Source organism: Oncorhynchus kisutch, linkage group LG1 (genome assembly GCF_002021735.2).
Source record: "Oncorhynchus kisutch isolate 150728-3 linkage group LG1, Okis_V2, whole genome shotgun sequence".
Taxonomy (NCBI): domain Eukaryota; kingdom Metazoa; phylum Chordata; class Actinopteri; order Salmoniformes; family Salmonidae; genus Oncorhynchus; species Oncorhynchus kisutch.
In genome coordinates this window covers 26,628,437-26,642,308 of record NC_034174.2, presented here as the reverse complement: position 1 = coordinate 26,642,308, position 13,872 = coordinate 26,628,437, and the positions used below count along the sequence as shown (strand labels likewise).

General features: G+C 43.5%; 1 protein-coding gene across 2 annotated transcripts; it reads left to right on the top strand.

Annotated features, from left to right (window-relative positions):
- Positions 1 to 4,297: 4,297 nt before the first annotated feature.
- Positions 4,298 to 12,441, top strand: LOC109896871 (T-complex protein 11-like protein 2). Of its 2 annotated transcripts, XM_020491296.2 has the most exons (10): positions 4,298 to 4,604; positions 4,763 to 4,849; positions 4,995 to 5,127; positions 5,245 to 5,365; positions 5,479 to 5,699; positions 5,965 to 6,101; positions 6,691 to 6,875; positions 9,187 to 9,368; positions 9,676 to 9,848; positions 10,087 to 12,441. In XM_020491296.2, the coding sequence occupies exons 2-10, from the start codon at positions 4,765 to 4,767 to the stop codon at positions 10,317 to 10,319; spliced, it is 1,470 nt and encodes a 489-aa protein (XP_020346885.1). In that variant the 5' UTR covers positions 4,298 to 4,604; positions 4,763 to 4,764; the 3' UTR covers positions 10,320 to 12,441. The 2 variants fall into 2 exon arrangements, with proteins under 2 accessions (XP_020346885.1, XP_031663698.1); XM_031807838.1 differs by lacking the exon at positions 4,298 to 4,604 and having other exon boundaries at positions 4,773 to 4,879.
- Positions 12,442 to 13,872: the final 1,431 nt, after the last annotated feature.

Below are 13,872 nucleotides of genomic sequence, written 5' to 3'. Positions count from 1 at the left end.
GTTTCTGTACAGCACTTTGAGATATCAGTTGATGTAAGAAGGGCTATATAAATAAATTTTATTTTGATTTGAGATAGCCTGCAGAGTTCTGTCATACTACCCAGGTCTGTTCCCAAACAATTTGAGCTTCTACTTTTAAAAATCCACCTTACCAGAAACATGTCTCTCACCGTTGACGCTTGCTATAGACCACCTTCTGCCCCCAGCTGTGCCCTGGACACCATATGTGAATTGATCGCCCCCCCATCTATCTTCAGAGCTTGTGCTGTTAGGTGACCTAAACTGGGACATGCTTAAACCCCCGGTCATCCTACAATCTAAACTTGATGCCCTCAATCTCACACAAATGATCAATGAAAATACCAGGTACAACCCCAAATCTGTAAACACAGGCACCCTCTTAGATATAATCCTAACCATCCTGTCCTCCAAATACACCTCTGCTGTCTTCAACCAGGATCTCCGCGATCACTGCCGCATTGCTTGCTTCCATAATGGGATTGCGGTTAAATGACCACCCCTCATCACTGTCAAATGGGCTATATAAATAAATTTTATTTTGATTTGAGATAGCCTGCAGAGTTCTGTCATACTACCCAGGTCTGTTCCCAAACAATTTGAGCTTCTACTTTTAAAAATCCACCTTACCAGAAACATGTCTCTCACCGTTAACCCCCGGTCATCCTACAATCTAAACTTGATGCCCTCAATCTCACACAAATGATCAATGAAAATACCAGGTACAACCCCAAATCTGTAAACACAGGCACCCTCTTAGATATAATCCTAACCATCCTGTCCTCCAAATACACCTCTGCTGTCTTCAACCAGGATCTCCGCGATCACTGCCGCATTGCTTGCTTCCATAATGGGATTGCGGTTAAATGACCACCCCTCATCACTGTCAAATGCTCCCTAAAACACTTCAGCGAGTAGGCCTTTCCAATCGACCTGGCCCGGGTATCCTGGAAGGACATTGACTTCATTCCTTCAGTAGAAGATGCCTGGTTATTCTTTAAAAGTGCTTTCCTCATAATCTTAAATAAGCATGCCCCATTCAGAAAATGTAGAAACAGGAACAGATATAGCCTATGGTTCACTCCAGACCTGACTGTCCTTGACCAGCACAAAAACATCCTGTGATGTACGGCATTAGCATCAAATATCCCCCGCGATATGCAACTTTTCAGGGAAGTTAGGAACCAATATACACAGGCAGTTAGGAAAGCAAAGGCTAGCTTTTTCAAACAGAAATTTGCATCCTGCAGCACAAACTCACAAAATAAAGTTCTGGGACACTGTAAAGTCCATGGAGAATAAGAGCACCTCCTCCCAGCTGCCCACTGCACTGAGGCTAGGAAACACTGTCACCACCGATAAATCCACAATAATTGAGAATTTCAAGAAGCATTTCTCTACAGCTGGCCTTGCTTTCCACCTGGCCCCCCTACCCTGGTCAACAGCTCTGCACCCCCCACAGCAACTTGCCCAAGCCTCCCCCATTTCTCCTTCACCCAAATCCAGATAGCTGATGTTCTGAAAGAGCTGCAAAATCTGGACCCCTACAAATCAGCTGGGCTAGACAATCTGGACCCTCTCTTTCTAAAATGATCAGCCGAAATTATTGCAACTCCTATTACTAGCCTGTTCAACCTCTTTTTCGTATTGTCTAAGATCCCCAAAGATTGGAAAGCTGCCGCGGTCATCCCCTTCTTCAAAGGCGGTGACACTCTAGATCCAAACTGCTACTGACCTATATCTATCCTACCCTGTCTTTCTAAGTTAACAAACAGATCACCGAACATTTCGAATCCCACCATACCTTCTCCGCTATGCAATCTGGTTTCCGTGCTGGTCATGGTTGCCCGTCAGCCACGCTCAAGGTCCTAAACGATATCATAACCGCCATCGATAAGAGACAATACTGTGCAGCTGTATTCATCGACCTGGCCAAGGCTTTCGACTCTGTCAATCATCACATTTTTATCGGCAGACTCGACAGCCTTGGTTTCTCAAATGACAGCCTTGCCTGGCTCACCAACTACTTCTCAGACAGAGTTCAGTTTGTCAAATCGGAGAGCCTGTTGTCCGGAAATCTGGCAGTCTCAATGGGGGTGCCACAGGGTTCAATTCTTGGGCCGACTCTTTTCTCTGTATATATCAATGATGTCACTCTTGCTGCTGGTGATTCTCTGATCCACCTCTACGCAGACAACACCATTCTGTATACCTCTGGCCCTTCTTTGGACACTGTGTTAACTAACCTCCAGACGAGCTTCAATGCCATACAACTCTCCTTCCGTGGCCTCCAACTGCTCTTAAATGCAAGTAAAGCTAAATGCATGTTCTTCAACCGATCGGTGCCCGCACCTGCCCGCCCGTCCAGCATCACTACTCTGGACGGTTCTGAATATGTGGACAACTACAAATACCTAGGTGTCTGGTTAGACTGTAAACTCTCCTTCCAGGCTCACATTAGGCATCTCCAATTAAAAATTAAATCTAGAATTGGCTTCCTATTACGCAACAAAGCACCCTTCACTCATGCTGCCAAACATACCCTTGGAAAACTGACTATCCTGCCGATCCTTCACTTCGGCGATGTCATTTACAAAATAGCCTTCAACACTCTACTCAGCAAATTGGATGCCCCATATACTACCCGCCACTGCGACCTGTATGCTCTCGTTGGCTGGCCTCACTTCATATTTGTCGCCAAACCCACTGGCTCCAGGTCATCTATAAGTCTTTGCTAGGTAAAGCCCCGCCCTATCTCAGCTCACTGGTCACCATAGCAGCACCCACCCGTAGCACACGCTCCAGAAGGTATATTTCAACGGTCACCCCCAAAGCCAATTCCTCTTTTGGCCGCCTTTCCTTCCAGTTCTCTGCTGCCAATGACTGGAACGAATTGCAAAAATCACTGAAGCTGGAGATCCATATCTTCCTCACTAACTTTAAGCACCAGCTGTCAGAGTAGCTCACAGATCATTGCACCTGTACATAGCCCATCTGTAAATAGCCCATCCAACTACCTCATCCCCATACTGTTATTTATACACTAGTATCTCTACTTGCACATTCATCTTCTGCACATCTATCACTCCAGTGTTTAATTGCTAAATTGTAATTATTTTCGCCACTCTGGCCTATTCATTGCCTTACCTCCCATATCTTACCTCACTTGCACACACTGTCTATAGACTTTCTTCTCTATTATGTTATTGACTGTATGTTTGTTTATTCCATGTGTAACTCTGTGTTGTTGTTTGTGTCACACTGCTTTGCTTTATCTTGGCGAGAACGCAGTTGTAAATGAGAACTTGTTCTCAACTAGCCTACCTGGTTAAATAAAGATGAAAAAAAAAAATGAAATACCTGTCAAGTGAATGGATTATCTTGGCAAAGGTGAAATGCTCACTAACAGGGATGTAAATACATTTGTACACACATTTTGAGAAAAAAGCTTTTTATGCATATGGAACTTTTCTGGGATATTTTATTTCAGCTCATGAAACATTGGACCAACACTGCGTGTTGCGTTTATCTTTTTGTTTACGTGTAAAACTAGATTATTTTGTCACACGTATCCTGTCCTCTAGTGGTGTTTAGAGGGTGGTGCTTGTACAACAGTTGAAGAATAGTTCAGTCAATGTAAAGTGGGTTGGAATCGAATAGGTTGGTGAACTGAATAGTTGGTCGAGTGGGTGCTCAATCACGTCAAGTGCGTATTTAAGTGCAAAGTCCCTCTTTCAATAATGTATACAATTGAATAGGATGTGTGATTTTTATGTTGTTGTTTAGAAATGCAGTATATGAACCTCAAGTTTATAAAAATGTTTTGGGGGGGGGGGGTAATAGTTTAGAGATTACTTGATTCCTTCCTTACAACTAAAGAATGTATGACCTCTGTGGCTTTGTTTTAGAGTAGGACTACCCATATGCCACTCACAGCAAGTTGCCATGGTACGTTCACACCTCTAGTATGCTTTCGTAACAAATTCAAAAAACGGACTAATATGGACATTTCCGGTTGTTTTACGGTTTCCATCTATTTCACTTTAGAGATAACTTTAAAACTGCACGTGCTTACTTTATTGTTTATTAACTCGTAGCATTATACATAAAAGCGAACTTTGTACCACTCCTACTTGTCAAAACATTGCAGTTGCATTGGAAGGACAATCTCCGGGCTGTACTAGAAAAATACGGCAGGGCACGCCCCTCTGTTTTGATTCAACCGTGGAGTAAACCATCTGTCAATGTGTATTATATTGACTTTGAAACCAGAACATAAACCGAAAGGGCAATTTTTAAGGGTATGTTAAATGTATAAACATATTTACATCTCAAATATCTAGAGCATATCATTTTGTAGTAGGCCTATGCCTACTACATATGGAAACTTCAGGCATAAATCATATCCCAACCTTACGTAATGGTTTGGTCTGCTTTTAAACTTCAGAGCGCCGATCTTTAACTGTAGCAGACAGATGCTTCCCTGCTGTATTCATGTACTACACAGTTACATTTTATCGTGTGAATATAATTTGAAACTTCACACTGATTTGCAAACGTTGTCTGAAGACTCAGCACAATTGCTGGTGAGTTTGGTTCTATCTTTGATAGTTCAATAAGCTAACCAAAATGCAGTAGTACTCTTTTTTTCATACCCTGTTTTGTTGATGGTGAATATGTATTACCTGTATCGACAGACCAAATAATATTATGAGACCATGATTACTTTATTTTCATGGTCCAGGCATGCAGAATGCAAACCCAATAGAGGAGGTGGGAGGCGACACATCCTGTGATGTGCCCTGTCTCCAGAAACTTGACTCCCCAACAGGTAACAGGCACTCCTCATGAACAGCTATTGGTATGGATTCATATTTTGAATTATGTGATTTTGTTGGTATTCGGTGTGTAATAAATGTATTTTACTTATCTCTCTCCTCTCTCTGTCTGTATGTGTGTCTGTCTTCATCTTCCAGGGAGCCCTCCCAAACAAGCCTCTCTCGTAGATATGATTGAGTTTGAGAATTGTGTTTCCAATCTCAGCCTTGCACATGAGATAGTGATGAACAGAGACTTCAGCTTCAGACAGAACAGCCCACCCAAAGACAGGCAAGAATAGCTATGAAACACACACCATTTCTGTCTAATGATGGTCAATAATCGCTGTATGATCATAATTTCAGTCACTTTAAAGTCACAGATTTTTAATAATTATTTATTTTTTAGCTTGCAGGGGAGAATATCTGACATAGTGCACAGTGCTTTCTGGGACTGTCTTCGAGAGCAGCTTTCATGCAGCCCTCCAGACTATGTCCATGCTGTCATTCTGCTCCAAGAGGTGAAAACTGTGAGTATGGTCATGTACCTTTACTAGCTCACTCCTTCCCCCAGTTTCTCAGCATAGTATAGCAAACAAAGAAAGTAAGTGACCCACTATGTGGTTGTCCCCTGCGTGGTCAGACCGTGCTGTCCCTGCTCCTGCCTGGCCACGTTTGTCTGAAGGCCCAGGTGGAGGAGGTTCTGGACCTGGAGCTGATCCAGCAGCAGGCAGATCACGGGGCCCTGGACCTGCAAAGATTGTCAGGCTACATCATCAATACCATGGCCTCCCTGTGTGCCCCTGTACGGGACCCAGAGATCAAGACACTACGGGATCTTTCGGACCCAGTGGAGCTCCTCAGGTGAGGGACATGCTCAATTAACTAATTTTATGGTAAAAAAAAAAAAAAGGAGTTATGTAGCATAATATCAGATATGAAAATGTAATGACATTACCCTTGGAAGGACAAAATCTCAAAAAAACAACTCTGGGAAGCTCCTTCGTAGACTATTCCACTACTCATTCATAGTTACTTTGGGTATGGTTCACACATGTCCAGTAATGTAAAGTAACCAAGGCCTACTTTTGGTTAATGCTGAGAAATATGTTCCTTTCCTTACTAACAGGGAGATCTTCAGAGTCCTTGGCCTGATGAAGACAGACATGGTCAACTTCACTGTACAGAGCCTCAGACCTAATCTTCTTCAGCAGGCGGTCCAATACGAGCAGGCCAAGTTCCAGGAGATCCTGGAGAAGCAGCCTGGTAAGTGAGACAATGTTCTAAGAGAAAATCTACACAAATCTACAGTTCTACCAAATCTGATGTAACGGATGTGAAACGGCTAGCTTAGTTAGCGGTGGTGCGCGCTAAATATCGTTTCAATCGGTAACGTCACTTGCTCTGAGACCTTGAAGTAGTTGTTCCCCTTGCTCTGCAAGGGCCGCGGCTTTTGTGGAGCGATGGGTAACGATGCTTCGTGAGTGACTGTTGTTGATGTGCGCAGAGGGTCCCTGGTTCGCACCCGGGTATGGGCGACGGTCTAAAGTTATACTGTTACACTGACATGCTCCTAACACCCAGAAGGAAGAACTTGTGCTTCTACATCTGCATTGTCTGCTGTTTGGGGTTTTAGGCTGGGTTTCTGTATAAGCACTTTGTGACATCTGCTGATATAAAAAAGCTTTATAAATATATTTATTTGATTGATTGTTTGATTGAACTCGGTTGGATAATCCCTTTAATTACATTCACACTTTCCATCAAATAAATGTCAGGAACTTCAAAACGGATATTGTTTGTCTAATGATGGCTTCCATATGTTTTTGTTGCTTTTCTAACCATCCTTCTCAAGAGTTCCTGGACAAGACCACCGTTTGGCTTCAGGTGGCAGCACGAGAGGAGGCATTGGTCAGTGCCCAGTCTGACCTTGACACTGGGACTCCCAAGCCACGTGGTCCATTAAGTCCTACTGCCGTCCTGAACAGGGCTTACCTGCAACTGCTGAGCTGGGACCCCCATGACCAGAACTACCCTGAGGTAATCAAACGAGGACCCTGATTTGGTTCTGTCTTCCCAGTGGCATAACAAGAATGGAGACAGTTCAAATCAAATTTTATTAGTCACATGCGCCGAATACAACAGGTGTAAACCTTACAGTAAAATGCTTACTTACAAGCCCCTAACCAACAGTGCAGTTTAAAAAAAATATGGATAAGAATAAGAGATAAAAGTAACAAGTAAATAAAGAGCAGCAGTAAAAAAATAACAATATCTACAGGTGGGTGCTGATACAGAGTCAATGTGCGGGGAAACCGGTTAGTTGAGGTAGTATGTACATATAGGTAGAGTGAATTAAAGTGACTATGCATAGATGACAACAGAGAGTGGGGGGGAGGGTGTCAATACGAGTAGTCTGGGTAGCCATTTGACTAGATGTTCAGGAGTCTTATGGCTTGGGGAAGAAGCTGTTTAGAAGCCTCTTGGACCTAGACTTGGCGCTTCGGTACCGCTTGCCATGTGGTAGCAAAGAGAACAGTCTATGACTAGGGTGGCTGGAGTCTTGGACCATTTTTAGGGCCTTCCTCTGACACCTCCTGGTATAGAGGTCCTGGATGGCAGGAAGCTTGGCCCCAGTGATGTACTGGGCCGTTCGTACTACCCTCTGTAGTGCCTTGCGGTCGGAGGCTGAGCAGTTTCCATACCAAGCAGTGATGCAACCACTGAGATCTCGATGCTCTCGATGGTGCAGCTGTAGAACCTTTTGAGGATCTGAGGACCCATGCCAAATCTTTTCAGTCTCTTGAGGGGGAATAGGTTTTGTCGTGCCCGCTTCACAACTATCTTGGTGTGCTTGGACCATGTTAGTTTGTTGGTGATGAGGACACCAAGGAACTTGAAGCTCTCAACCTGCTCCACTGCAGCCCCGGTCCTCTTTTTCCTGGAGTCCACAATCATCTCCTTTGTCTTGATCACATTGAGGGAGAGGTTGTTGTCCTGGCACCTCACCGCCAGGCATCTGACCTCCTCCCTGTAGGCTGTCTTGTTGTTGTTGGTGATCAGGCCTACCACTGTTGTGTAATCTGCTAATTTAATGATGGTGTTGAAGTCGTGCCTGGTCGTGCAGTCATGAGTGAACCGGGAGTACAGGAGGGGCTGAGCACGCACCCCTGAGAGGCCCCTGTGTTGAGGATCAGTGTGGCGGATGTGTTTTTACCTTTTCATTTCCTTTTTTTCACCTTTATTTAACCAGGTAGGCCAGTTGAGAACAAGTTCTCATTTACAACTGCGACCTGGACAAGATAAAGCAAACCTTACCACCTAGGGGCGGCCCGTCAGGAAGTCCAGGATCCAGTTGCAAAGGGAGGTGTTTAGTCCCAGTGTCTGCTTATTGATGAGCTTTGAGGGCACTATGGTGTTGAACTCTGAGCTGTAGTCCATGAATAGCATTCTCACATAGGTGTTCCTTTTGTCCAGGTGGGAAAGGGCAGTGTGGAGGGCAATGGAGATTGCATCATCTATGGATCTGTTGGGGCGGTATGCAAATTGGAGTGGGTCTAGGGTTTCTGGGATGATGGTGTTGATGTGAGCCATGACCAGCCTTTCAAAGCACTTCATGGCCACAGACGTGAGTGCTACGGGTCAGTAGTCATTTAGGCAGGTTACCTTAGTGTTCTTGAGCACAGGCTCTATGGTGGTCTGCTTAAAACATGTTCATATTACAGACTCGGACAGGGAGAGTCTGAAAATGTCAGTGAAGACACTTGCCAGTTGGTCAGCGCTCACAGTACACGTCCTGGTAATCTGTCTGGCCCTGCTGCCTTGTGAATGTTGACCTGTCTGAAGGTCTTACTCACATCGGCTGCGGAGAGCGTGATCACACAGTCTTCTGGTACAGCTGGTGCTCTCAAGCATGTTTCAGTGTTATTTGCCTCGAACCGAGCATTGAAGTAGTTTAGCTCATCTAGTAGGCTCGTGTCACTGGGCAGCTCTCGGCTGTGCTTCCCTTTGTAGTCTGAAATGGTTTGCGAATCCAGCCACATCCGACGAGCATGCCGGTGTAGTACGACTCGATCTTAGTCCTGTATTGACGCTTTGCCTGTTTGACAGTCGTTTAGTGGAGAATACATTTCAGGAAGAAGGTGGTTGATGCCATTTTCAACAAGGAAATTACCTCAGGGAATTATCAATGAATGGATGAATCACCTATTGTTCCAATAAATTAATAGATTGAGATTAAATAATAATAATTCCCTGTGGTTTCACCCCCACATAATCTACTCACCCCCACTTATCTATTGGAAAACATTTTATAGTAGCTCATGTCCAAATTTCTCCTCTCCCTCCACAGACAGTTCTGATGGACAGAGCCCGCATAGATGCACTGGGGCAGAGGCTGAGTCTGCTGGTTCTTGAGGCATCAGTTCTGCTGTTGACTAGCACACAGTGTGGGGCCGCTGTTTTCTCTCTGCAGGGGTTTGTAGGTAAACTCAAGCAGACCATCACTGCCCTGCTGGAGGGCAGTCACAACAGGTAAGAGATTGGGGGGGGGTTACTGTCTGTCTCGGAGCACAGGTAATGTATAACAGAAAAAAAGTAAGTTGACAAAAGAGCCCAGCTGCCACACTTCAAATGTCTGCAACAAACCCTGGCTTCTTCAGGCTCAAAATATAGCTCAAGTTAATAAACATTTAAAATAAAAATGTTTATACATGATTTCATGAAGCTATTCATGCTCTACTCTAAAGTACAATCAAATGTATTATTGAGAGTTCAATAAATCCTTATCCTGCAGTTGTTCTGAATGGATGTTTGATACCAGTCTCTCTGGTGCGTTCAGGGACTTTGACCTGCAGGGGGCGTTGCTGGGGCTGAGGGAGCAGGTGCTGGTGCAGGTGAAGGAGGCTCTGATCACCCAGGAAGGACCAGCGCTGCCTCAGGACAGTGAAGATTTGCTTAAGGGACAGATCTCAGACCTGGCCAAGGACAACAACCCCATCCACACTCTCATAGGTCAGTTACCACCAGTGAGGGGCAAACGAGTTCAGCATTCCAGAGTAACTAGTTGCATGAGTTCCATGTTAATCCTGCGATATGTGGAGGTCAATTTAACCAATACTGATACAATTATGAGTCCGATACAATTGTACAGTTTAGCAAGATATGTTCTGTGTCCGCAAAGGTTCTTGTAAGTCAGATTGGCAGTGCAGCAGGCTGATTTCTCTCTTTTTGCATACCACACATGTTGTAGGAGAAAGAGTGCAGGGCTACCTCCAGGCCATGCTAGAGGGAGTCCCCACTAAAAAGAGTCCGTCCATGCCCCCTGCCCTGAGGCTGCTGAGTGCTGAGGTGGCAGAACTGGGAATGGCCTTTGGGCGAATAGTCCATTTCAACCGCTCAGTTTTCGGCCCCTTCTACGTCCCCATCCTAAGGAAGATGCTGTTTCCATCGGGAGAGGCCGAAATGGGAGAGGACTCCCGCTAATCCCCCGAACACCTCCGGTCCCCTGCATAAGCTGCCATTCAACATTTACACAATGTAGAGCAGGGTTCCCAAACTGGCGACCCGCGGACCAAATCTGACACGCCAACAATATTATTTGGCTCCCCCAAAGACCCCCAAATTAAATTGTAATATTTTTTAAAAACAAATGTATACAAATCTCAGATCCAAGATGCAAAACCCCCCAAATGCAATGTCCCAAGAAGGAAGTTACCCTACCTAAATAATGCAAAAGTTAAGTTTTAACTTCATTCATGAGGAGAGAGAATGCAGGAGACAGTCTACTAATAAAGCTGGCAACGGACCATTTTGTGGTGCTGAAACTTAAAGCTGCAACCACAGCACAATCAATACGTGAACTGCACCTGGTGCTGAAAATATAGCTAACCTGTTATGCAAGTGTTGCACAGCGACAGATGGAGAAAACCTACACCAGTCGAGTAATTCATTTCAACAATAATCTTCATTTTAATTTGACTTTACAAACAAGAAGAGGGCTTAATTGTCTTCTGAGCCTAGGCCTACATAAAATAACAACTGGCTGTGGTATGCCATAATGCTTAACAGCATCTTTCACAAGAAAAAATTATATGGCCTAATAGAAGTGGGATTTTTTTTTTTTTTTTACAAGGTCTCCTTACAATTGCAACTGGCCAAAAATGGAGCATCCTAGATAAAACAATAATTTAAATAAAAAAAGGTGAATGTCTATCAGGACAGCCTGCTCCTATAATGACAGAACAAACAGATAATACTGTCAGCTTGAGACCTAAATATCCCTGGATAAGCACACAATAATGTTAGTATTTACTAAGTACAGTCATATAGGCCACTAAGTTACTCACTTAATGGGAAATGTTGCATTTCCCCTCGATCTTATGGATGTCACCTGAGATGGATGTGATTTTGATGCGCAGGCAGTCAACAATTGACTTGTGTGAAAGCCGGTTCCTGTCCTGAGTCTATATTGCGTTCATAGAGGAAAATGAGGACTCGCAGGATTAAGTCGATCCAGACATTGTTAGCACATGAAATGCACGTTTCTTTATTGGCTGTATTCCTGAGCATGCCACCCAAAACGCACACAAGGACTCGGTACCCCTGAGCGCATCTCTGATTTGGCTTGATGTCTGTAATTTAATCCGCTCAGTTTGAATTGCGGCCTAATTTTTAAAATGTAAACTTTATTTAACTAGGCAAGTCAGTTAAGAACAAATTCTTATTTACAATGACGGCCTACCCAGACCAAACCCGGACGACACTGAGCCAATTGTGCACCACCCTATGGGGCTTCCAATCACAGCCGGATGTGATTCAGCCTGGATTCGAACTAGGGACTGTAGTGACGCCTCTTGCACTGAGAAGCAGTGCCTTAGACTGCTGCTCCACTCGGGAGCCCAATCCAGCGAGGGTATCGTTTTCTTAGCAAGGGAGGAGTGTTCTCCACCTGGGCAGACTGTGAGAGGAGCACGCACAAACGCAATGATATCCATGGGCACACTGTGAGAGGAGCACGCACAAACGCAATGATATCCATGGGCATTCTGTAGTCTTCAAATCTGATCACTCAGGAGACCATCCGCCACCTCATCAGGAGCATGCCCAGGTGTTGTAGGGAGGTCATACAGGCACGTGGAGGCCACACACACTACTGAGCCTCATTTTGACTTGTATTTAATAAGAATATTTCATTCATTCAGATCTAGGATGTGTTATTTTAGTGTTCCCTTTATTTTTTTGAGCAGTGTATATACATTAGTAACGTTTGTTAAACCAAAAACAGGCCATCAGATAAGTAGAATATATGAAGATCATATAAAGAATAATCATACTGGAATATATTTTCCTCAGGACACATATAATATTTGTTGTCGCAACCATTGTGATAATCATTTTTACTAATATCTAGAGTTTGCATGTATGTCAGCTTGAATTGATTATTTGTGCATTAGCTAGAGATTGTTGTGTACAGTAGGTTTATTGAATGGTATGTACTGTATAATTTAAAGCACTTACCAAAGATATGTATGCACTTTTTAACTATTTAAAATACATCTATATTTTAATATTTTGGAACTGTACATTAAACAATGTGTGAAATTTGTTGGGGGATTATTGATTTACATTTTTTTATGCATTCTGACCAAATGTTGGTCCCATGTTTCATGAGCTGAAATGAAAGATCCCAGATGTTTTCCATATGCACAAGAAGCTTATTTCTCTGAAATTGTGGGCCCAATTTGTTTACATCCCTGTTAGTGAGCATTTCTCCTTTGCCAAGATAATCTATCCACCTGATAGGTGTGGCATATCAAGAAGCTTGTTAAACAGCACGATCATTACACAGGTTTATCTTGTGCTGGGGACAATAAAAGGCTATTCTAAAATGTGCTGTTTTGTCACACAACTCAATGCCACAGATGTCTCAAATTTTGAGGGAGTGTGTAATTGGCATGCTGGTTTCAGGAAAGTCCACCAGAGCTGTTGCCAGAGAGTTTCATGTTCATTTCTCTACCATAAGCCGCCTGTAACGTCGTTTTAGAGAATTTGGCAGTACGTCCAACTAGCCTCACAACTGCGGACGACGTACTTGTATGGCGTTATGTGGGCAAGCGCTTTGCTGATGTCAACGCTGTGAACAGAGTGCCCCATGGTGGCAGTAGTATGGACAGGCATAAGCTACAGACATCAAACATGATTGCATTTTATCAATGGCAATTTGAATGCACAGAGATACGGTGATGAGATCCTGAGGCCCATTGTCGTGCCATTCATCCACCGCCATCACCTCATGTTTCAGAATGATAATGCACCGCAAGGATCTGACCACAGTTCCTGGAAGCTGAAAATGTCACAGTTCTTCTATGGTCTGCATACTCACCATACATGACACCCATTGAGCATGTTTGGGATGCTCTGCCAATATCCAGCAACTTCGCACAGCCATTCACAACATTCCATAGGCCACAATCAACAGCCTAATCAACTCTATGTGAAGGAGATGTACTGTGCTGCATGAGGCAAATGGTGGTTACACCAGATACAGACTCTTTTTTTTTTTTAACAACGCCCCTTCATTTTTTAAAAAGGTATCTGTAACCAACAGATGCATATCTGTATTCCCAGTCATGTGAAATCCATAGATTAGGGCCTAATGAGTTTATTTTAATTGACTGATTTCTTTATATGATCTGTAAAATCTTTTAAATTGTTGCATGTTGCATTAATATTTTTGTTCAGTATATGAAAAAAAATGTTTGACTTGTGACGATATTTTTTTTCCTCCATTGTTTCGATATGATTTTTATTTCAAACAAGTTCATGAAGAGGAGACCAAATTCAGTTATCATTTTAATTGTTTGGTTTTAGAGTAATGAGAAACACATGTTCTAAAGGAAAGACTAAGGATTGTGGAGTTTGTTTTTCTTAGTAAGTGAAAGGAAAAGGGGTACCTAAAGGGGTAAGTAACCCTAAGCACAATATACTACTCACAACATAAATGACAAATCGATATACCTACAGCACCAGTCTTTTG